We start from the raw sequence: 26,341 nt of genomic DNA on the forward strand, positions 1-26,341 counted from the left end.
TATATATATATATACCTTGCAGGGGGTCACCCTTCACACTGCAGAGGCTAGGTGTATATTTTATTTCGGGAAAGAGAAATAAACATAAATACCATTTTCCTCTCCCCCCTGGAGTGCTCTTCCTACGCTTTGACATCTTCACATACAGTATAGGATCACTGGTTGAACATTTTTACTGAGGCCACAAGTGGTTGAATGGTGAAAGAAGCGGCTTCAGAGACCAGTCATACAAGGGGGAGTGAAAAATAAGGTAAGCATTTTTGCTTATTCCTCTACCCCTATACAGAACAAACAATTTACCCTTGCAGTGTGTAGGGGACCAGCTGCAAAGGTTAACTTTTTTTCATGGAATTCTGCCTAAAGATTCTGCAGCATTTTGGCTAGATGGAGCCATGACCATTAGGTAAAATGTCAGCTGTACCACACAAAGGGGATGGACGCACACTGGTTAGTTCCGTGATCTTGTGATTTCACATTTGTGTGATTTATATTAATTGTTATTTTTGCAACGTTTTTTTGCAGAAATTATATAAATATTATATAAAGGTCAAAGGTTTTGCTTCCTGTTTCCTCCTGTAGATACTGTAATGGGGTTTATAATGTTGCGCTGTTATTGTTATTGTGTTGTTATTTATGGTTTCAACATCTTAGGAAAGGTTTTACTGCCAATGAACAGTCTTATTATTTTTAACAAGACAATGCTTCTTACAAACTGTGCTTTTACCCAATACAAAGACCACCAAAGTAGCCACATTTATGATGCCCATGTTTGTGCAAATTCTTTGTCTGAAAAATTATTTTAAAGAAAGCTTTACTGAGAGAAATATTGAGGCTATCTGTGATGTGCAAGGCCCTTAATAAATAGTAGCAGGCCAAATGTCAGGTGCCTGCCTGCCCAGCACCCATGTTGTAGCAGTGAGGAATTGAACCTGGGTCTCTGAGGTGGTGGTGCTGCAGATTTAGCTTTCAGCCACCAGGCTAAAGGTGCCCACACACCTTGCGATAATCGTACGATAATCGCGGGAAACCCCGCGATCATACGATTATCGTAAGGTGTGTGGAAGCCGCGCGACCTCTACTACTGTAAGGTCGCACAACCTTTATCTTACGAACATGTTTGAAAACCCGCCGAGAATCATACGATTTTCGGCAGGTGTGTAGCATGTTCGGAAGATAAAAGCCGGACGGGTCGGTGTGCGCAAGCGAGGCGGGTTTGCGATCATCGCAAGTACGATCTGCCTGTCCAAGATAGGCAGATCGTACGTTTTTAAAAATTACCTTACAACCATCGCAAGACAAAAGTCTTGCGATGGTTGTAAGGTGTGTGCCCATCTTTACTCAGCTCTCCCTACAGATCATTGCACAGCAGTTTTCCTCTGGGCTCTTCAGCTCCACCTAGTTACCAGCTGCAGTCAATCTGCAATCAGCATAGCCTTCAAATACTGAGCATTTCCCTTGCTCTGAGCCTGTTTATTTGGGTTTGTTCCTGTATGTGCTGCTGTTGGATTGATTGCTGGATATTATTAGGGCCTTGGCCTGTTTCTCGACTACTCTCCTGGATCCTGATTTTTGTACCTCATCGCCAGTTTGTTGCTGACTCTGTCTGCTTGACACCGCCTAACCTAAACCTCAGCCTTGCTCCACTTCGGACTCTACCTTCCACAGGTACCTTACACCAAAATTAGCTTGAAATCAATTGATTATACTACAGCATGCGGATAATTGGTTCTTCCTATTGAAATGAATGAGCTAAAGAACATTGCTGCGATTTCCCTCCATGTGACTGATTTGGAGCCTGTGTTATTCCTCTGTGATCATAGGTACTTGAATGTGCTTTTAAAATCTCATGAGTCTTGAACATATTTTTCATTGCCTGTCATGTGTTGAAGTGGAGGCAGTTATTTTATTTGATAACATGTTGCCTCTGGCCCAATTGCCAGTGTGCACGGGTAAGATTTTAACCAATAAATCAGGTTCTGCTAATTAAAATAAGAGTTTGCATAGTTTTCTGTTAATCACTTTTAAGTCATTTTGTTTAATAAATGTGATTATTAATCAGATAAAAATAAAAACACAAATGCATTCAGTTTACAGACATTTGCTTGCAACTTCAAATACTTTGTTATTTTTATTTTATTTAATCTGTAATAACCTACTGGAATCTATACAAACTGGTGGTCCTGAAGTAGACATTAATCATACCACAAGTCAGCAAGACAAGTGAGGCTTCTTACAAACCTGTGGATTGTGCAGTGTTCAAAGCATCTTTCTACCAAGCCCTTCTTGTTAATTTATAAGTAAATTAATCTGATGGACAGGTCAAGTATTTCTCATAATTCAGTAAGCTTTTTTGCTGTCTTACAAAACCTGGTGTCACTATTTATTTCTTGATGGCACCCCAACACCACCAAGCCATCGTATCACACTACATCTCATGGTAGCTAACCTACTACCATGTGATGTGGTCCACTGCGATAAAAAAAAAATATGGTGCTTGCACTTCTTTTAGTGAGATTTAGCTGCGGTAGGCTGCTTATTCAAATGAATAGACTCCCCTGTGCGGCACACCACAACGCACTCTGCATCTAAAAGTATATTGTAGGTAAAATGGGCAAACCAACACATTCCTGTCACGACATGGAGTGCGTGCCGTCAGTCTTGTTGTGTTTACTTTCTGGTATAGCATATAGGCTGCAGTTTTGTTATAAGAGGTAAAACTGTGATGAAAAGGGGATTTGTCAGGAAAATACATTTTTATATAAACATTCTGTGTTTTTTCTTGCAGTGTTTTGAAAGGCGACCGCATTTGGATATAAAAGTGATTTGTAACGTATAGCTATCAATCAGCCTAGGCAGCTCAAACATATGTGACTGGATTTAGGGAGAATAAATCTAAGCCGGTGAAAAGTAATCACACAAATCATTTATTTGATTTTTAAGAGAAATGAGGAAAGAAACCCTGTCTGCTTACACAATGTAGGCTAGTAGGGAACAAAATGTGGACTTAAAATGTAGTTTGATATCTAATATGTCAAAGTACTGTGTGCACATTGACTGCTAAACATGACTGTATTTATATTATTTAGCTCCAGGCAGCTAAATGGTGTTGGGCAGAAGTGGCATTTCCTGCTGCTCTGAACATCCTAGTATACTTTTCTCAAGGAGAGTTAAAGGTTACACACAAGACACAAGTAATAATTTGCTAATGCTCCAGTAAACAGATCCCTCTGCTATAGATCTTGTGCCCACCTACCTTTTGGGATACAAGTACACCACTACAGAGAATTATTTATCCCTGACAAGATGGGAGGGAACATTCTTTAATATCCAGTTGGGTGGAAATCTTCATACTGGGGTGCTAGAAGGATGTTAGCCATTCGATTGGTCCCATCTTGAACAGCATCTTGTTGTTACCCCAATACATTTGAGTCAATTTTGTTAGAAGTTAATTGCTTCTGCCTGTCGGGGCTTAGTTTGCAGAACCTATGCAAAGGAATGGGCACATTAGACAATCTTATTCCCAGTATTTGCTACACCATTATTCTCTTACTCAAGTTTTTATACATGTTTGTTCACTTGTGTATATATAAATCACATGGGGAAAAAAATGTGTTACGCATTTTCTTTAGATGTCTTTCACGGTACTTAAGCATTTAACCATTTATAATGGTGTGTCCTTGGCAGGGAAGGAATTCAGAAGATAGGAGTTCCCCAGTTAATCCATATTGGATTCTATGCTGATAAATCACCCACCCTAAGTACTATTTTATAGAAACACCTCAGCATTTTGTTTTAAATTATTGAAGAGATTCTATTAAAATGCCAGAATGTTTTTCATGAGATTATGATGTTGAGGGTTTTCTTCTGTCTGTTTTGTTTTATTTCATCATCCTTTAGGGTGGGTACATAAAACCACTGGTCCTGTCTAGGTGCCAGTTACTAAAACGTTCTGGGGTGTTGCTTCAACATTTTAGATGTAGATCACTACAATGGCTGTTATGTAGAAATTTGCAATATGTGCATAGATGCTGACAAGGGCTCTGAGTAATAAGGTTAGCAGTGCTAGGATACACATTTCAGATAGTTGTGCAGGAAGATAAAATTAACACATTGCATTGACTTTACTATAGGGCTAATGCAGAAGCACATTCTTCAGTGAAACACAACTTGAAAAATGAATCCCATGCCAAGGGAAAGGAGGATGAAGACCGGGAGAATGTTGAGGATCAGGCTGTTGAGTCAAGTGATGATGAACAACATCCAGAGGAGGGCAAGAAGAAGAAGCAACGTACAGGATTTAGGGATCGTAAGGTATTTCTTTTTTGAAATCTTAGCACGATATTGAATAAAATTGCCTTCAATCTTTCTCTACTGTAAACCTTATGCTGCCAGGCCCTGCACTCCACTTTTGACTCCAGCTGGCCAGACCATTTTTGCTATTTTTTTTATTTTCCACTACAGCTTTTAGATTTGGTAAAATACCCCCCAAACCATACATTTTCGTACCTGTAGTTACAGGTGACTATTCATCTTGTACTGGTCTAGCTTTAGTAACTTGAGTTCTAATGGGTTGCTAGGTGGCAAACGGGTATATAGCTAAAGTCCTAAAACTGAAAGAACTGCCACTATAAATAAAGTTCAAACATGGCTGCAATCTTTGACTCACAACACTTTCAAATTCTGGATTGTTAAACCTGGTGATTTAAAATGCATGTATTCTTGTTTAGCTCTTTCAGCTTCCTTCTAAATTATAAGTCCGGTAATGAAAACTGAAATTACATTCTCAGAATAGTACCGGCAGCAGAAATTTTATATTATTTTCTTCAAAGCAATTTTACTTTTCCTTACTTTATTGCATTATATTTTATGCATTGTATTTGCCACACCATGTACATGTTTTGGTGTATTGATTTAATTGTGTTTATGTAATATGCATAGCATCATAAAACATTCTGGTGTCTCCCCCTTTGTGCAGTGTACTGCATCAGTCTTAATAGGAATGGTCTATTTATAACTAGAGCAGTGCAATAAAATTACTTTGTGATATAAATCATCAGTGGAACTGAAGCTGAAGTAAGAAGGCATATACAAACATATATTGATGCATACTAACATATACTGATGATTAAACACCTAATTACCCTCAGTGGCTCTTACATTGTGTCTAAATATCCCACGCAGACGCAAAACTGAACTGTTTGAGGATGTTTGTGTCTTATTTTTCTCTATCCAGAAAATAGATCAGTTATCTAAACGAGTAGATTACTGTCCCTGAAAGGTCCTATTTATTTACTTTATACATGTACTGTATGTAGTGTTGACAAATTACACAGAGCTTGACATAATTCATAAATCAGTAACTACCCCAAAAGGACCATTGAGTTTTATGTAATGTTTGGTCCCCTGCACCATTGCTGGTGCAACTGGGAGGTGAATTCTGTGATATCAAATATCTGATCATTAATATGTGTGTGTATTTTATGAAATATTCAAACTGAAATCCACTTTACATTATGTAGTAAATTATCATAGTACAGATTTACATTGCAGATTTAGTTGTAGTGCTGTGTCGGCAGCATATTCATCATTAGATTATTGATTTTATCTTGCAGATCACTGACCATTGCACACACACACATACACACACCTCTGAAAAGCAGTAGATTTTCTTAAATGAGGCCTAATATAAGGTGGTAATATGAATTATATAATTATATTGTAGAACATGTGTTCATCTCCTTTAACATATGAAAGCATTGTGAAAAATAGCTACCTGAAAATTTGTCTACAGCTAGACCACAGTATTTTTTATAAATTATTTTTAAAATTATGTACATTTTTGTATTTGCATTCAATTTTTTTAAATATATTTTTATTTAGAACAATGGTTCACACTATCAGGTTGGTGATGGTAGGAGCCCAGACGCGGGGGACTTGCCAGTACGATTGGTACCTCTACTCAAGTAGACTAGGACAACGCACAATCTCCTGCTTAGTGGTAGCCAGTACAGAGGCAGTCCAAGAGCATGGTAGTAGAATCAGAATCGGGAATCGAAGTCGTACAACGTAGCAGAGGTCGGGGCAGGCAGCAAAGTATTGGGTTCAATGAAGAGGCCAGAGGTCAGTAACGGGAAACAAAATGGGTATAACGCTAGGCACTGAAAGGATAAGCTTAACAATAACCAAGCACAGAATGACTCACCCTTCCTGCTTATATACCTGTTGGCGATGAGATGACATCCTTTCCAAGGACAGACCACTTGCTTGAAGAGGCGTGCACTGTCTCTTTTAAGAGGCGGTCCAGTACGCGTGTGTGCCTCTTCCTGCTGGGCTTTGGATGAAGGGAAGAGCAGACACAGCGAAGAACAGCGAAGCAGCAGCACGCCTGGTCTCCGGCTGCACAAGGAGACCACCCGACCGCGTGGGACCCTGCGGGAGGTAACGGGTTAGTCCAAACACACAGCGTTTTAGGTGTTTATTTAGTTTTTTAGACTTTAAAAAAACAACTTTTCTTTACAAGTGAACAATATTACTTTCTTGCTAATAGTTCACTTGCGTTGTATTTTATCCATGTGCACACCGATTGACGTTATTTAAAAAAAAAATAGACTCTGTGGTTCACATGGATTACCTCATTGGGTGTTGTGATTAAAGAAGATTAGGTAGGTGGCCCCTAAGTTGGTGGGGCTTGGATATGTGGAATAGATGGGGGTGTAACTAGGGTATGTAGGTAACAAAGTTAGAAAGGAGCTTCTTGTGCACTCATTGTAAAGGGCTATGTAGGCCCTGTAAGTGGAGGCCTGTGTAAGGGTGTTGCATGGTACATTAGTTGCCAGCTTATCCCTCCCCTACCCGGCACCTTGTGAAGAACTAGTGCTCTCATTGACCTGTTACATAACATTAAAAAACAAAGCAAATTTAGTAGTACAACTTAACAGCCACAATCCTAAGAAATTTGTTTACCCTGCAGAAGATATCAGAGAGGGGGGGCATCCCAGTTCAGCCCCCCGTGGTGTAAATCGGGCCCAGTAGGGTGTGTGTAGTCCCCTCTAAATTATCAGTCCAGCAAAGGGTTTCCACCTGGTTCGAAAAGTATGCTACCCCTGCATACATAGATCTCCATATTTTAACATATCATCATCATGTAAGTAAGATTGATAATATTAACAATGCACGAGAATTTTTATTAACTTCCCTAAGAGTATAAACAGAGTTTTCCGTTGTCCTGCTGGTAACTGCGACCTAACCCCCGACACCTGTTGGACCCTTTCAAGAGATGCCAGTGTGCTAATTTTGGGTGCATATTCTCTTTGGGTGGCCGGACTGGAGGGTGTCTGGTAAAGAGGGGGCTAATGTGGCATGTTCGGAACACAAGTCCCAGATAGATAATCACATATAGCAGGTGGGTATGGGGCCCTTAACAGGGAAAAGTCAGAGAGTCAGGGGCCAAGGGGGTCCCATAAGCGATATTGGGCAGGGCTGTGGCACTGTCTTTTCAGGGACAGTGATGAAGTACAGTCTGTAAGTGGCGTCTTATGGCATTTTCTAGGCCTTGTTGGTCTTCGCTAGGAGGACATTCCATAAATGGTTGCTTCTCACGTGGCTTCTGACTTGTGAGTTAGATCCTTTGCCATGGGGACTGTAGCGGTATTTGCTGCAGCCAGACCCGTTCAATGTCTGTTGGATTCCTCAAACGGAAAAAGGTGGGTTTTTCCTGATGATTAAATGAAATGGAAAGCCCCAGCTATCTGTCTCTGCCTACCTTAGTTTGTCCAGAAGAGGCCACAAGAGTGATCTGTGCAGCATGTTGTTGCAGTGGCTCTGGTCCTCCAAATCCTTTACATGGAGCTAGATGGAGGCTATGCACTGGGAATTTGTTGCCTGGGACTGCACCAAAGTTGGAAACCTAGAGACCAGTGCAGAGGTATCGGACTTTCCTTTATCAGTCCATTACGCACTGCCTGCAGGTCTTTGCGGTGAGTTTCCTCTATCTTGTTATACATGTCGGCCTTGGTTAGGGAGGAGTAAGGAACTGCTTCCATGCTCAAGCATGCTTCCACTGCTTCAATCCATGTTTGATTGTGCATGCAGGACTGTGTCCACTCATTGTTTCTGGGCTGAAGGATTGCCAGGGGGAACAGTGATCAGCACAGTAGTGACACCCACCAAATCTCACTCCAAATCTTGGGAGACTAGCAGTCAGAGGCAGCAGTCCTTAAATTATTTAACAGTAGGCTACACAACAGCAGTGCCTAGGCACAGTTCATGTCAGGCAGTGCACTACTAATTGTTAGTAGGGGAAAGGTACATTTTTAAGGTACTGCGTAGGCACTATTAACATTTCTAGATTTTCCCCATATAAGATGGCAAATCTATCTTTAAAGTACTTTTTAGGTTTGGATTTGCAAAAACATATACAACGCTTTTCATAAATTGCAAAATTTCATATTATTTTGTACCATGATGGATGATGGTTTGGTTGCACTTATGTTTCTTTGAGTGGATTTGGGAGAACCTTGTGAGAAATTTGAGAAACTGCTTATAATGTGTGTAGCTGTATTGCTTCCCTGTAAAATATAGACATCTGCTCCAAGGGCTTTTCACTTATGATAGATGCCCACTACTTAGGCAGAAATAGACTAAAGGGCATATCAAACGACCTCCATTAAAAAACCTACAGCGAATGGTATGATCACCTGCACTGCAGCACAGTTTAAATTTATAGGTTTAGTAATGGCATCTTCATTTTTAGCAAGAAATAGCTGTGATAAAGAGAATTTGCTTGGCACTTTCTTTTTTTTATCATATTTAGATGTTCACAGCCATAAACATAAACTGCAAGATGAGAACACATTGTAAGATATAACATAATTTATCAGACTACTAAGTAACAGCGGGTAATGCTGATCTGTTTTCTGCAACAAAGAGAAATATCTTTTTTTTTTTTTTTTTTAGTTTAAGGTGGAATTTAAACTCTAACAAAAAAAACACTTAGTTTTGTAGAGCACTGTAAGTAAAACAGAATTGCATTATTTTGTATTACAGAAATGCAGTTTGCCCCTTACTTTGTTCATGTTTTCTCTTTCTGCATCGTGTATATCCAGTATGCAGTTTGTATGAACTTCCTGCAAATATGTATGTCCTGCAGTAGCAGCAGAGCAACTGTTTTTGTAGCATGACATCGTGCTTTGGCATTGCTGCTTGTAGTTGAATGTGTGCAGGAAAGTGAGGCGTTGCCTCTGAATTTAGTGAACATTGTCACCCTAGGACAGAAAGTTCCTGTGGATACACCTTGCAGGTATGATTTCTTGAAGTAAGATGTATGAAAAAATGGATTGAACTTTTTTTTGCATTAAAGGAACAGGTTAAATATCATTTGACTTAAAGAAGAAGTCTGGGCAAAAATAATATTAACCCTTGCAGTGGGGCCACCGCCACACTGCAAGGGTTAAGTGCTCATTTTTGTCTAGGTACAAAAATAACTCGCTGAACCTCATATCCAGCTGGCTTTTAGACTGGTCCCTGCAGCCTCTCTCCTCAAGTGATGGAATGTCCCTTGGCGTCCTCACGTCCTATACACTGTATAGTATTAATGTACCTAAGAGTTTTTTTGCCTACATGCTAAAATTCCCAAGACTAATTTGGATTCATCTCAGTTCTGCCCCCAGCTCTGTATCACTTTAGCATAATGCTGTATTAACTCACACTGCAGAACACCTATCTTTTGATTATCATTTTTGTTTTGCTTTGTTTTATGGTAGGTGATGGAATATGAAAACAGAATTCGAGCCTATTCAACTCCAGACAAAATCTTCCGCTATTTTGCCACCCTGAAAGTGATACACGAGAGTGGGGAACATGAAGTATTTATGACTCCTCAAGATTTTGTGCGATCGATAACACCCAATGAGAAACAGCCAGAGAGTAAGTACAAATACCTGACAGTTGTTTTCACATCAGAACAGGTTATAAGAGATCAAATAACCTAATGCCTATCATTATTTTTCAGAACATCCATTAGTTTTAAAATGCTGGGCCTAGAAGGTGCCCCCTAAAGAGCCCTCTGCTGAAAATAATTCACAGCACCTATTCTTTTTTAAAACAATTCAAACTTTGTCCTTTTTACATGAATATATTTTAAATAAATAGGTTATTTACCCAATTTCAGTATTCCTTTAGCAATATGCAGATTATTATGTAATGCTACAGTGTCCAACTCTGGCTCTGTCCGCTACTGTGTGTGCAGCTATGGCACTCTTGCGCACAGAGGACGTGGGGAGGATCAGCACAGCGCCATGCACAGTGCTCTTATTTCAACAAGGGTAAAAAGGAGGTTCCGATTTTTATTTAAAAAAAACATCACATGCTGCTATTGGCTTAATAATAGTTAATTGCACTCTTGCCTTCTTATAGATGCTTCAGTTATGCTTAAACTATAGGCTGTTTTTAGACACTTGGATTAAACACAGATGGGCCCAGTGCATCAAAATTATTATTATTATTATTACATAGTATTTATATAGCGCCAACAGTTTGCACAGCGCTTTACAATGTAAGGAAGACATTACAATTACAATACAATTCAAAACAGGATAGTAAGGAGGGCCCTGCCCCTGAGGGCTTACAATCTGAAAAATGAAACTATATAGGACAAGGCGATTGCTCTACAAAAGTATGGTAGTGTATCTGTCTGCACTAAATACAGGAAAACTTGAAAGTGACAACTGCTCACATCAGTATCTTTCATAAAATCACCCGCTTCCCACTCATTGGCTGCTGCGCCGACTCGATTATACTTCATGCTGCGCCCGTGAGGGGAGCAGTGTGAAGCATGTAGGGCCCAGGACAGGAGGAAGAGGTCCCGGGACTGACATTAGCGGTTACCGGGATATTAAATATCCTGGTAATCAGCGGTTACCATGGGCCCCTTCCTCCTGTCCTAAGGCCCCTCCAGGGCCCGGTCGCAGCTGCGACCACTGTGACCCTGGTAGTTCTGCCACTGTGCACGTGCATTAGCAATTGTGGCAGACTTGCAAATATTCCACATGACAATGAGAAGTGGATGAGAATGAGAAGACCCATTATACCCTACTATTTTCTTATTGGAAATGCTATTATTATGATGATTATTATTATTGTATTTGCAGTAAATCGAAACGGAATCATACAGTACAATGAAGCCTTCCACATGGCATATAGGACATTAATGGATTTAATTTGATCAAATGCAGAGTAGTGTTACAAAGCTCACTGTTAACATTTTGCTAGCAAAGAAGCGTACCATATAAATGGGAATACCTTATGCGGCTCTGCTCCCTCCGCTGCCGCCTCGCTTCCTCTAGCGCTGGCATCGCCGATTCTCTCCCGCGGCTCTTCAAGTTTCCCCTTCTGCCACCACCGGCCCTGGGAAAGGTCACAACTATGTCTTATTTTCGGGCTAGGTCTTATATTTTAAGAATTCCCAAAAAATAGTACTAGGTCTTATTTTCAGGGTAGGTCTTATTTTCGGGGAAACAGGGTATGTAGTCATTGTATAGACCCATGGTAAGACTTTTTCATTTAATTGAATATTTTTCTTCCTTGTTCAAGTGAAACGCCCACCAAATAGTTTTTTTCTCCGGTTTGCATGTAGTAGAGAAACCGTCATTGTTATCTTTGTCAGGGTCTGGTCCCTTTTTGTGCTGCCAGCCTATTCAAAACTTCCTAAACACAGCTCCGCATAAGATACAATAATGTGTTGCTCACTTTCATTAACAGAATGCATAGTGTGAATGGGCCCTTAGGCCCATTGATGATCAGATAAATTTAGATAATATAAAGGCTCCATAAGTTTTGCCTCTACTTCACAAAACAAAGTAAACTGTATGGGCCATTACAGAGCAACCTGTTTTTAAAAAAAAAAATCTATCTCTATATATTATCCTTAAGGGCTTATTCATATGGGCGTGCCCTTGCACAGACCTTCTCCTGGGAGGGACAGGTATGGAGTGTAATTGGATGCAGCTGCCTGCACATCCCAGGATGTGTCTACATGCTGACCCGAACGGTCTGCGTCCAACTGTGGGCACCGAGTCCTGCATGCTTGTGTAGGTACAGCGCGCAGGTGCGTGCACTCACTTACACGCCAAACCCGTCCCCCGCCTGTGCACACCTGTGTGAATGACTCCAAATCCTGACCTCCAAGCATTTAAAAAAAAAAAAAGGTGCATAATTTAAACAGGTGTAACCTCTACATAGAAATGAACGGTGGCAGGCTTGCCACACCTGTTTGCACTGTAGTCAGTTAACACAAACAAGTTTATCAGTGTTCCTTACAAGGAAGAAGCCTTGTTTTGAATTTTGTTTAAATCAATTTTGGAAAATCACAGCTGGCTGCAGACTGAACTAAAGGGGTCATTTCTATGAATAATACATTACAAAAATACTGTTGTATCAATTATAAGTATTTGATCATTTGCTTTAAACAAAAGGGGAGTTCCCGTTTATGGCAGAATGCACACATTTTCAAATTTTAGTACACTTGCACTGTTTGTTGGATAGCAATAGTAGCAAACTAACTGGTTTCACTTGTCTTGAATTGGCCTTCAAAAGTGCATGTACATCAAAAGAGATAATGTATAACTCAAGGTTTGCTGAATAAAGATACCTCTTCCAGTAGCATATACTGTATGCGTATGGCCGAGATATTTCAGACCTGGTGCAGGTCGATGTAATTGGATTGAAACACAGCATTTATGACAACCACAGAGCTCTATAAAGGGTTTGTATTGAGGGTACATTTTACTCAAGGGTACAATTTGGCTGCATGAGGATACCTCTTAATGCAGTAGCATTTGTATGTATATATTTTTTTTCTGGTCAGCTTCCTAAGAAAGTAGGGTTTATGTAACCAAGCTATTTCAAAATGGCACAGGTGAATAGGGCATTCAGTTTCGATGAGTACTACAGGGCTCCATAATGGATTTTCAATGGTCTCAGCCATTTGCTTGATGTATTCAACTTGTCCTGAGTTTGATTCAATGCAGGTTAGATTTGAATAGAGCTGGGAACAGTTAAAACCCCTGTCATTTGTATTGCTGTTTGCGTTCTTGCTATTTAGATGTACACTCTCTCTTTGTCCTTTACAGAGAACAATTCACTCTTCTGAGGTACTGACACACAATAAAATGTATAAAACACAATTTTTGTTTATTACAACAAAGTTTAAAATCACATAAGGTGCATTTGTCATAAAAATAGCTATCGCAAACTAATTGAATTTGCAGGTACTCCACACTCCACTGGTCAGCTATCCCCATATATAGCAGTATTTCTCTTTTGGCCCCTTAGACTTTAATGGGAGCACTTGAAAACACCCAACACAAGTGTATTAAGTGCATTTTTCATGCATTTTTTTCTCATTTTGTACCTAACAACTGCACCTTCTAGCAACCACAGGTCTGTGAGCAAAATTAAGGATTCAGGAGTGTCCATTGTGGATGTAGAGACTTGCATTTTAGGTGGTGAGGTTCCACAAGAATTAGGACCCCAGTGATGCCCATTGCAAGAACCGTGGCATGGGACAGATAGCTTGGGAAAAATTTGGGCATGAAGTTTTCCTGGACTCCTGGAGCTCTGATAGCAAAAGATTTCACAACACACTGAAAAACCAGGAAGTAGATACAAGAATGACAGTGACATATGATGTCACAGATGCTGCTGCTTTCCATCGACCAAAACAAAAACACCTGGAGTTTGGAAAAAAGCACATTTGAGAGTAGAAATAGATGCAAAAATTTACATATAAGTGCTTCAAATAGCGTCTAAAACATGTGAATGGGAGCAAACTGTAGTCACAGGAACATCAAGCTACTAGATGATGGTGTTATAGCCTTTATCTTTGACATGCTGGTCTATTATTTTATTTCTGATCTCCTTAGACAACTCTTTTTTTATTTTTCTGGTCCATGCTCAGTTGGGTGCACATAATGATGCCAAACAGCACAGTGACTACTTTTCTCAATTAATATAGGCTGACAGATTAACTATTGTTGCTTTCAGGTTCAGGCTTGTATCTGAATGGCAGGACTTGGAATACTCAAGTAGTTCCTATATCTAAGTCTGTCGCTGTGTACTGCCTTCAGAGTCGGTGCCAAGCACATGACATTAGAACGTGTCTTCTGCCATCTCTTCACTTTTTACTCTAAGTGCATCTGAGTTGATTGCACAACTGTAATCCATAATTATATTATTTTTTTCTGTTTAGCTTTGTCAGTTAAAAGAGAACTATGGGGTACGTTTTTTCCCCATAGTTCTCTTTAGGGTCACGGGAGGACATATACTAACCTCCTCCCGTGACTCAAAGCTCAGTATAAGTAATGATAGTAGTAGTCACCAGCACTCAGTGCTTTAGTGCAGGTGACTACTATCTTTACTTTGATTGTTACACGGCGCCATTCGTGTCGTTATTTCGAGCACCATGGATATTTTGTTTGGTCCAAGCACTGTATGGTTTTGCAGGTGATTCTCTGACGCCAAAGCTCAGTATCCGTGATATACTTAAGAGCGCCGCAGCCGGGATGGATCCCTACAATACTGTCGAGATCCACCCAGTTGCTTGAGTGACAGCTGGCTCTCCCTATCTAGAGGCAGAGCCAGCTGTGCCCGCCCCCTCCCCCGTTCGTTCCTCCACTCAGATGGAGGATCAGGGAGGGGGAATCCCTGCGGGGAGCAGTGACTTACAGTCACCACTCACTGCAGGGAGACAATCAGGAAGTGAGCGGATCGGCGGCATGTTTCTGCTCACTTCCTGATCAATAGAGCCGACCTGTGACAGCTTCTTTGTCACAGGTCGGCTCTAACTATGAGGATGAATGAAAATCGCTCACCTTGTAGCTTTCCTTTTTTAAATGTTCCGTCAACCTACATCTCATGAGAACTCTGTTGGCGAAAGAGTTATCAGCCCTGAATACCTGCCACAACCAGTACAATTGGGATTTCTATTTATTTTCCAACCCCACAGTGGGCAGGATCACCCAAAACTAGTTTGTAAGGAAAAAAAGCCAGGACCTTTGGCAAAGAAGGTCTTGCTACTGGAGCTCCCAAGTGATAAAAAAAATAGCTTGTGTGGGATTTGTTCTACAAACTCAACCTAGAACTGTAATGAAGTGACTGTCTTGGAAACACAGTGGTAGTGATATTTTGCTGTTGGTACGGATATTTTGCACAAGAAGAAAATCTTTGTTTGTATATACTGCATCAGTATAAACATGTTTGCAATATAAGCCAAGATTGACTTATATTGTTTACAGATAGAAACGTGGAAGGTTGGAGAACTCATTTGGGTTCATTATCCACCCAATAGATTGAGGTTGTTTTTTTGCTCATTGGAGAAAAGGAAAAACGATTTGTGAAGCAGCTGGATAGATTTCAGAGCGAGCCCCTGAGAAAATCGACACAGCAGCTGTTTATATCATCGGGCATAGAGTGACAGGTGAAGCCCTTAAGAGTTTGTCCTGGGCTCAGGAAAATACCATTGTTATCTGAGCTATCAACATCAAAGAAAAGGAAAGTGATGGAGCAATTTGTTAGCTTCTGTACATTCATCTGTGTAGGCAGTGTTTGAGGAAATTGGCTGGTAGACGCATATCTGTTCCTGAAAATTTGTACTTGTGTAAACTTGCAATAATATATACCAGTCCGTGCATGTGGTGGTTTTATTGTTTTTATTTTTTTTCAGGCTTTTTTTTTTCTTAAGCTGGTGACCCTGCCCTCTTCTCTTCTTCATACCATAGAGGGATGGGAATCTGTGCTCCTCAGATATAGCTGTGAACAGTGTAACCTAGTAGAGTGAAGCACAGACAGGGAGTACTTGAAGTCATCAGCTGATGAGAATTCTAGAAGGATCAATGGGTATTTTTAGCACATATCATGCATATATAACAAAACTCTTTTAATTATATATTTACCAGTTCAAAAGGGACTAAATAAGTCCATTGCTAGGGTTTACCTGCCCGTTAAGGAACAACCTATCTTTAAGTGAAGATCGTTTTTGAAGTTCCCTCACTTAATGGATTACCCTTACCTGCAGCCCCAGTCCTGTGATCTTCACTGTGTCCTCACCCAGTACTGCACAACCTTTTTTTGCGAAAACCTTCCTCATGTATACATGTAGTCCTTGTTTATTTCAAGGCTGCAGATAAAGATTTTCCACAGGGAATCCAATATGGGAGATCCTTAAAAGAGGTTGTCTTTGCCTTTATGATTGTGGTTTATTACATTTTGTTCTATAATGTTAATGATGACTTTAATTTAAAAGGATGTGATACAATTGGTTAAACAGTTTAATAACAGGATACACTGTTTTAATTGTAATTCTGTTCATTATGTTCTGTACATAATTTTGATCAAGTTAGGCAAAACAAGAAATGTTGGACTAAAGTTCACAAATTACTGAAAATTCAGATCAAGGGTAACAAAAAAACTTTTTCAAAATGGATACATGTGTGGCCAACAGCAGATGTTGAACTTGTATGCAACAAAGGATCTGACCATCCGGGTCTGCTGGTATATGGCAGGCTTTTATGTACGGTACAACGGTACAGTTATCCTTTAGGCTGGGTTCACACTATGTGTGGAGCAGATCTGCAAACACAATGCAGTGCATTTTTACAGCGATTTTACCGAGATTTTGAAAAGTAAAGGAGCATTTTTATGTAGGCTTAAGATGGGCTTTTAGGTGCGTTCCAGTGTGTCTGTATGCGTTTCCATACGTTCCAGTGCATTCCAGACCAGGGAAAATTATTTTGTTTGTCGGTCCGGAACAGACTGCGCACGTGTGAACGGAGCCCAGAAACACCATAGGGATACATTGGGTCTGGGAACAAAGTGTTCTGGTATTAACAAGCCCTTAACTACATAACCAACTTGAAAAACATTCACAAAACCAGACAACCAGAAATGAGGAATTCATCCAAAAGCTCACGGTCTGGTCAGTACTGCTCACACACAGTTGAAGCCAGGAAATATTGGGGTTACCAGATCATTCATCATTTACTGAGTAACATCAAGGTATTAGCAAATTATTTTAAAGAATTGGCAGTGTGACACAAAGTAAAACCGTAACTTGGAGACGTCCAAATGGCTATTAATAATTTACCATATAAATGTCTGTTCTTTCTGGGGAAATAAGTATTTAAGAAGTAAAGTCTTGTAAAAGGGGGGTTGCTTGTGTATTGTTTGATGACTATTCCAATTATCTCCCTATAAATGTGCTTTTAGAAAATATATCACTGTTTAGGGGTTTGAAGCAGTTTTCTAGCCATAAATTTAGATTATATCATGTGTATGCAAATAGTAAGAAATTGCTCCAACAGCAAGTGGTTCAAGTACCCCGAATGGATACCACATTCACTGTTAGAATTTCATTCATTCCAGAAAAAAAGTAATCCTGCTACTTCATCACTATGGTCGAACACGTTTGTCGTTTTGACCCCTTTTAACTGTTAGAAATTCGTACAAACGTTCCAAAAACGACCATTTCCTAACAAAATTTTAACCGCTTTTGTTGTTATTTAGAAGTTAATAAATGTGTGTTTTTGTGGCGTTCGAACAGTTTGTAACCTTCTAACTGGTAAAGCTCTCTTAGGCACACAATTATATTCGAAAATAGCCCATTTTCTGAAAACAGGACGCTCAGCAGCGGGATACAGTTGTTGACAAAAGGTCAGGCATCTTACCCTTTTTCAAATGACAAGGTCATTACTTTTTCTTCTACTCTGAATGCTGCTGTTCTGCTGTCAGTGACAAGTGGAATGTTATGTGAATGCAATGAAATGGTCCCATTAGAAGCTGTGTTATTCTGTGTGCCAGGGAAGTAATGATCTGCCAGTCTAATACTCAGCTCAAGCACAGTGTGTTAGTTTCATAATCTTCTGTTCTTTAGAATTGGTTGCTCCACTAGCTGGCTCAATTTATTATTATATTTCCTTTAGATTACTTTTTTCTTACTGATTGACATTGTCCCCTGTTGACAATGCATTTTATTATTGAAACATTGTCCGCTTGCCTTTGCGGGGCAATGTGACAGAGTCTCTGGAAAGAGGCCCCTATACTCACTCTACCTGTGCTCCCGTGCAGCAACTTGCTCTTCAGCAGTCGGAGCTGAGAATTGTGTTTGTCAGCAGGCTGGGTGGGGGGATGCTGAGTGGTTATGTTACTTTCCAGGTGATTGACTGCTATGCCCAGGCACCGTCACAAGGGAAGGTCATATGCTCCATAATACATGGAAGTACTGGGTACTCTCAATGTCTGCAGAGGAGCAAGGAGTTGGAAGGGAGCACAGGTAAGGTGAATATATAAATATAGTTGCCTTTCCAGAGACACTGTCACCTTGACCTGCTATACCACTGCTTTAAGAAAAAAAAAAAAATCGGAGAAGAGCTTTACACATCTCCCAAGACCTCCTGCTTTCCAGCTCCCTTGTTAATTCCTCCCTTACTCACCTCCAGGACTTCTCTAGAGTCGCTCCCATCCTCTGGAACTCTTTACCCCAACCTGTCCGTCTATCTACCACCTTTACTGCTCTTCAATCCTCTGGAGCTCCCTACCCCAGTCTATCTGGCCATCTCCCACTCTGCGTGCCTTTAGGAGATCCCTAAAGACTCATCTCTTCAGGGAAGCCTATCCCACCTCAACCTAACCACTGAACTATCACATTCTCAAACAATTCATCCCCACACAGCTACTTCCTCATGTATCACTGGCCCCTCCCTTTTTAAAATTGTAAACCCTCACTGGCAGTGCCCTCCTTACCATCTTGCCTTTAATTGTATTGTAATTGTAATGTCTTCCTTATATTATAAAGCGCTGCGCAAACTGTTGGCGCAATATAAATCCTGTATAATAATAATAATCTATAAAGCATATTTATCCCATCATATGACCTGTCAAAATCATGTCACCAATACTTCACCATTCAAGAAGTTGAGCTTGTTGGACACTGGAGGCTCCACATTGCTTATAGGTGGCTTTTCCTAGTACCAATTGCATATGTGTTGTTATTATGAATGCTGTCATGTAAAATGTAAGGAGAGTACTGTCTAAAAGTAAATTGATTTTTTTTTAGCAGTGCTCTCTGGATTTTTGAATACTGCCCCCTCAAAGACAATTAACCCTAGGGTCTTAGTCAAGTGGGGGCCTTATCTGAAGTTAGACACATCTCAGGAGTCAGGTTGGCAATAAGAAAAAAAATCATATATGAAAACTACAGTTGTATTTGCTAGAATAGTCATGGAAGGAAATGTCTTTTAGTTTGCAGCATAGATCAGGTTGATTTGTATATTTTCGCTAAACTTACAAGTTAATACAAATGCCCAGATTTCTAGATAACAGATTACAAGAAATAATATAGCAAAAAGGTACCAAACATAGTTTTGTGTAACTATGATTTATATGTACAAGTTGACACCTCTCTGTCATTCCCATTGACTCAAGATGTCTCTATAGCTTCGCTAAGAAAAGCATCCAGCACTTGTATTTTGCAAGCTTCATTCAGCCCACGCTGTGAGGGCACTCCTAATGGGGTACCACCAGGGAAACCATTTGAGATCAAAGGCATGCAGTGTTTGATTCAGTTTGGTAGAATCGGGGGTAGATCTTGAAAAAGCATGCCAAGTGCCCCTTTATGGAGCCCATGTGAATGGAGCCTAACTGATATTGCTCCACACATTATGTTTAAGTAAAGGAAAAACAGGTCAGCTTTCTCTGTGCTTTCAAGCCTTAAAGTGACATTAAAGGCAACTTTTTTTCCCCCCTCACCCCAACGTTAATTAAAGCACTTACCTGAAATGATGTCTCTTAATCCGGTCTTTTTCTTTCCTGATTTTTGCAGCCTTCTCCCCAGCGCTGCGGCAGGTGTCCGATCCAGCGCTGACTCCTCTGGGCTTGCTGGCATTTCCTGGCCCATGGTGTCTGCATGCGGGTGCACACGTCCATAGACTTACCTTGCGTCCGTCCTCGCATCCTGGCCGAAAATGTGAACTGCGCATGCGCGCGCCCCAAGATCCTTTGAGGGAGCCTGAGAATTTTCACATTTTCGGACGGGAGCGTGCGGGGAAGACGCAGGTAAGTTTAAACCACTGTTAAAGCAGTTTTTTTTTAAAATTAAACTTTTTGCATATATCTACTGCTTGCTAGCTAACAGGATCGAGAGTTGAGCGAACGCCGGTATGTGTTCGCTCACCTCACGATCTACTGAGCTGACCTGTGACAGTCTCATTGTCGGGTAGAACTATGAGGTGAGTGAAAAGCACTCACCTCATAGTTCTCCTTTAAGCTGGCCATACACAGTCAGTGCTGCTGTCGGCACCCTTTCGGCCAGCATCCCCCGATCAGCTGATCGAAGGAGTCTCTTGGAAATTCTTTGATGAACAGAGGCCAATCAGGTGGCTGGCGGCCACTGTCTGAATACAGTGAAGACTGCGGGAGATTCCTCGATCAGCACTCATAAGCATTGATGGAGGAAGCTATTATTTTTTTCTTCGTTCAGCCCACAGGCAGAAAATATTACAGTGTATGGCCAGCTTTAGACTTGCAACAATTTTTTTTCTTTTTAAGCAATATTGTCATAGCACCTCAAGAATGTGTTCAAGCCCTCCAGAATAGTGTGGCTTGCCTGCCAAATAAAATCCCTGAGTTGATATATGCTAAGTTTTTAAAAAGAATAAATAAAGATTTTACACTATTTGTGGTCCGCTGTTCTGACTTTATCAATACCCGAATACATGGGGTGTTCAATTAAAAGTGGATATTGTCTTGCTAGAGGAATTTTGCCATTGTCATTTAACAAAGTGCTTTTGCTTTTCTATAACAGAAAGGTAAAATAACTGGTGTCCGTTTTTTAATTTAAGGTGGAGGGTGGTAAATACACTTGGAAATTAAATGATAATGAAGATTTATTACTCTGAAGATATTTTGACTAATAAGGACATTTTGCTTTTGGATATATTTGGATTATCTACATTGCAGTTATACATGATTGTTTTTGGTTATATTTGTTTTCACGTATTATAATGGTTGATGGTTTTATTTCTATGTGCATGTTTTAATAGCACTACTTTGTTTTGATGTATTTGCAATTCCTTTGTTAGCTTCTAAACCCCATTTATTATTGCAGTGTGCAAGAGAGAAACAAAATGAATAAACACTACTAAAAAAAACTACTAAAATGATACCTTCAAGTGTTTTTGTATTAGAATGTATGTGCTTCATCCAGGAACTTGTTCCTGTGCCAGATGGATGTGCACAAATCATTTTAACAAAGTAATTGCAGTTTTTCTAATGTCGTAGTGAGAGGGATAATTCAGCAGATGTTCTTTGAAACTGCACACCTGAAATGCAGCATATTTATTTATGCAGTATAATAGCTTCTTATACTGACATATGTGCATTTAGATATAACATTTTTTTTTACTTGATCTAGAATTTTCAGGTTTTCTTTTTTTAAAAGTTTGGTTAGCTACCATTTTTGTTGAATTCCCTGCAGGTTAAATTTGTTGCAGTGCTTTGTGTTCCTTTTTGCAGATGTAAGACTAAAGGGCCATTTTATAGACTAAAAATATAATTCTTAGTTCTGCCCACAACTTTACTTATCTAGCAGCAGCCTTTTTGGAGGAACATGTTACGTTAACAAGGGGGCAAAGCTGTTAGATTTGTTGTCTATAGAAATACAATTGTGAGTTGCTAACTCAATGGTCCCCCGGTGTGACCGCTCCCCCTCTGGGTTATAACCACTTTTGACAAGTTCAAAGAAAGAATGGGGTTTAAATGAGAGGTATATCACCAACGCTTGTTCTGTTTGATATAAAAAGTATTTATTCAACACATAATAATTATAAAAACATGTATACAAATTCATTGATTTCAACCTAGATCAAATACATTGTGATCAGAAATATAAAACAAAATGCATCCTAACTCTCCATATGTTCAAACCAAATTCATATTGCTTGATCTTGTATATACAAATGGGAGATCCATATATCCAGCCCCTACGCGTTTCGCATATTGCTTCCTCAGGGGATCATGGATTATTCCACCAATGAGATGTTTCGATATAGGCAGGTTCCCCTAGACTGAGTGTAGATAGGGATCAAAATCCCGGCATAACCACTATGTCCAGAGGTCAATTTGGGGACCCTGGGGCCAAGAGAGAAGGGATTCCAAGGAGGAAAGGAAGATAGAGGGTTGCCTGTGCTGTCAGCTCAGGTCAAGGAAATCAGTAGGCCCATGGACTACAGGGTTATATCAGATCCATCTGCTTGGGCGGCCCTCTCTATTCCTTCTATCTTGTCCTTAAAGTGACATTAAACCCTCAGATTTTTTAACATAAACCAATACTGTAATGTGTGCCTTACTGTAATCCATGGTTGTTTCCCTTCTCTTTGCTGCTCTTCCTTTTAAATCCTCATGTCTTCTCATGCTTGGTGAGAACTTCCCTTTTCAGCTCAGTGCCTCTTCCTGTAGTGCTGGCTCAGGTTACAAGCCTATAGAAACGTATACACAGACACCGTGTATCCATTCCTGAGACAAGGCAGTCTGCTGCAAAACAGAAGTTCTACAGAGCATGAGAACAGATACAGATTTAAAAGGAAGAGCAGCAAAGAGAAGGGAAACAACCATGGATTACAGTAAGGCACACATTACAGTATTGTTTTATGTTCAAAAATCTGAGGGTTTAATGTCACTTTAATGCAGCACCGCAGATTTGTTGTCTATGGCAGCCAGTCAGGCTTTACCTATAATTTTTTTTAATAAAGTTTGACAAGCATTTCCGATATTGGGCCATTATCTTTTTTTTACATTTATCATGAATCGGATCAGAAGGCCTGTCTGGGTCCCCCAGCCTTGTTTTTCCATTTTGCTATTTCTTCATTTTGTACTTGTCTTTTTCAGAAGTCTATAGTCGTTTGATTCTCTGTGTCCTCTTCCTCTTTTTGTGTTCTTTTATTTCTTTAATTTCTCTCTTCCTCTTCTTTTGCCCAGGGAGGGGTCCTCTTCTTGAGCAGTGCTGACATGTTGATTTTACTGCTGTGGTGATGTCCTACATTCATATCTTCTCAGTCTTCCAGATTGAATGACACTGGGCATCATTCAGCCTAGAAGACTGAAGACTTATTGTAACGGATTGCAAATACTGTGCGGAATAGCTCCAGACAAAGTCAATATTGCAGCTTGAGCTACTTTCTTCTTTTTTTTTACCCTCCCATGGTACCCATTTTCATTTAAAAGTGCCATGAGTTGGGCTTTGATCCAATCTCCCCCCACTTTATGAAAAAAATAATGTATTTTCTCTACTAAATGTAATTGTAAATTGTAAAAATGTAAAAGTAATTTTAATCCACTTTAACATTGTGTTTACCTGTTGTGCTGTTTTGACCCATTGTCCTGATTTTAACAAATAGTAAAAAAAAAAAAATTTCAACACTTGGTTTTATTTTTTTATTACAGATTTGGGCCTGGATCAGTTTATTATAAAGCGATATGATGGAAAGGTGAGTACCTCTTATTTAAAAAAAATAATAATTAAAATGTCTGCTTTAAAGTATCATAAAACCCTATATAATAAGAAGTAGCTGAATATGCAACATGGTCCTATTTTATTATTGTAATTGTATATATTTATGCCATTTGAGTAACTACACAGTTCCCACACATTCAGGGTAAATCTGCCTTATTAGAGTTAAAGTTAGTTAGGGCTTGTGTAAAACAACACATGCACATTCCATTTGTGACCTGTGAAACTATATAGACTTTTGCTGTTCATGGTCAGGATAACAAAGGTGTAAACTAGCAACTGAAATTCAGCATTTTCCTTACAGGCTTTTTAATTTTTAGCATTTTGTACTTTTCTCCTGTAATTCTTAAAATTAACCTTCATTTTGACCATATCCTCTGATGTGACATGCAGTATTTGTGCAAGCCTACACAACTTGTTCATGTTGAGATGTTGTTGTTGTTTTTTTTTTGCTGTTGTCAGCCTAACAAATTTAAATGAAGGAAATGCATTTAAAAGGCACACATTAAGGTAGTTGAAACCTTTAATGCCTCACACATTCCACTGTCATACAACACAATGTCTATTCTTATTACTATGGATCATATACTAAAAATAAGTGTTTTTGTACCTGTTTTTTTAATGTTATTTTACATGGTCATGTGACTGCATTCCCCCCACACTTGCAATAACTGAGTGACAGGTAAGCATGCACATTCGCTATTATTGGGGTTCCTTTATTCTTGAGAAAGCACCTGACGTGCATACGTCACCAGGAAGGCAAAAGAGATGCGGGGAAGCGACAATGCTAGGAGGAAGTACCATTCAGCAGTTGTATTTAGCAGTGGCAATTTAGTATTGTCGGTCCAAGAGCGGAAATAGAAAGGAGGTGAGGAATGGCAGGAAAAGAGGTACTTTGAAATCATTGAGTAATAAATAAGAAAAGTACATAATACAAAAAGTTGCTTGGTGCATAGAAAGGAATAGGGAAATAATATTGCCTGGCTTCCACTTTACTGCATTCCCATATTCATTAGTACATCATTAAATGCATTTTTTTTAATTGCAAGCAGTGTAAGTACCTTAACCTTCCTGGCGGTATGATCATTTCCTTTTTTTTTTTTCTTCTTTTTTTCTATTTTTGTCGGTTCTTTTTTTTCGGTTCTTTTTTTTTTCCGTTTAAAAAATAAATAAAAATTCCCGTCGGTTCCTCCCCCTTGCGATGCGGACACTCTCAAGGGACAAAACCCGGAAGACGGATGCCGGCATCGGCCTGAGGACACAGCGCGGCTCGAGGGGCAAGGTAAGAGACGCTACGCTGTAATCCCGAGTGTGGCTCGGGGTTACCGCTTATGGTACTGAAAATTAACCCACACTCGAATACCGCCAGGAAGGTTAATTAACCACTTCCTGGATGGAGCAATTTCTTACTATTTGCACACACATGATACAATCTGAGTTTTTTTGCTAGACAACAGCTTCATACCCGCAAACAATTATATATTTTCTGAAAGCAGAGGCCCTGTAGAATAAAGACAAATGCTAGTTGACAGCTTTTTATGTCGCACGGTATTTGCACAGATGTTTATCAAACCAGTATTTTTAGGATAAAATGCACTAAAATTTAATTTAGTGCACTGAAACAGAATATAATACCCAATTTTTAGGTAAAATATAAAAGACGGGGTCATGCCGGGTAAATAGATATCCAACATGTCAAGCCTTAAAATTGCATGCGCCTGTGAAACCGCAAAAAACTTCTCACTCTGACTTCCGCGACAATATGCAACATGTGTGGCGCATTTTTGCACGTGGGCGCACCTGATCCTTATTTGCATATGTATGTGCGTGGACGTAGGGGGTGGTGGACTTGAAACTTTTTTTTGCATTTTTTTATATGTTACTTTAATTTTTTTATTTTGTTTTGCACTCAACTTTATTGCTATCACGTAGGGGGCTAAGAAGCCCCCTATGTAATAGCAAATATAATGTGACAGGTGCTCTTTGTGGAGACATTAGGGGTCTTTGAGACCCCCTAATGTCACCTAGGGACCCCAAAGAAGCTGAGGAAGCAGAGATCTGCTTCCCCAGCTTCTTTTCCTGGTTTCAAGAGCTTGAGAATGTACACAGCGACACTGGAAGTGATGTAATACACACAACTTTCTCGGTCCGATCAGTCAGGGGAGACCCGCCGTGCCGGTCCCGAGGCCGCACGGGATGCAGGGTAAGCCGGTCATCAGTTTAGCATTAGCGATAAATATTAGTCCGAGCATTATTGCATGTGTAGTGTAATCGTCATTTTGTATGTAGGTGCACCCGACTGGTGTTTCTGTTAGTATGTGCGCGTTCGTGGGGTTGGGGGACTTGACCTTTTTTTTGTTGGTTTATTTTTTTAAACTTTCCTTTTTTACTCTATTGCTATCACATAGTGGGGCTCACAATCCCCCTATGTGATAGCACATTGTAGGTGACTGGTTCTCTTTAAGGTGACATTAGGGGTTCAATTAGACCCCTATTGTCACCTTTCCACTTGCGTGGCTCACTGTACAGAAAATAATTGCTGACAGGAAGGTAGAAGCTTTTAATTTAGCAGAGACTTACACTGTCTCTCCTGTCAGAAACTTTTTTTTTTTTTTTAAATAGACTTAACTTCCACTTTAAAGGGGTTCTAAACCCTCCGGGTTTTTTTGCTTATATCTACTGCTAGCAAGCAGTAGATATAGGCAAGAAGTGTTAAAAAAAAAAAAAACTGCTTGAAATCATTTTAAACTTACCTCGTTATCGCTGCTCCCTCCAGCGCCGAGAACA

The 26,341-nt window shown here is 39.8% G+C and overlaps 1 protein-coding gene across 4 annotated transcripts in view; it reads left to right on the forward strand.

Moving 5' to 3' along the window:
- The window catches only part of MICU1 (mitochondrial calcium uptake 1), a 175,228-nt gene that overhangs the window by 34,097 nt on the left and 114,790 nt on the right, over positions 1-26,341 (forward strand). For all 4 annotated transcript variants that reach the window (XM_018562911.1, XM_018562912.1, XM_018562913.1 and 1 more), the window contains exons 3-5: positions 4,131-4,311; positions 9,762-9,924; positions 23,488-23,531. In XM_018562911.1, the coding sequence (XP_018418413.1) occupies positions 4,131-4,311; positions 9,762-9,924; positions 23,488-23,531 (388 nt within the window). The remainder of the gene's footprint in view (positions 1-4,130; positions 4,312-9,761; positions 9,925-23,487; positions 23,532-26,341) is intronic.

Source organism: Nanorana parkeri, unplaced genomic scaffold, assembly GCF_000935625.1.
Source record: "Nanorana parkeri isolate BGI_ZX_2015 unplaced genomic scaffold, ASM93562v1 scaffold612, whole genome shotgun sequence".
In the NCBI taxonomy this organism is placed as follows: domain Eukaryota; kingdom Metazoa; phylum Chordata; class Amphibia; order Anura; family Dicroglossidae; genus Nanorana; species Nanorana parkeri.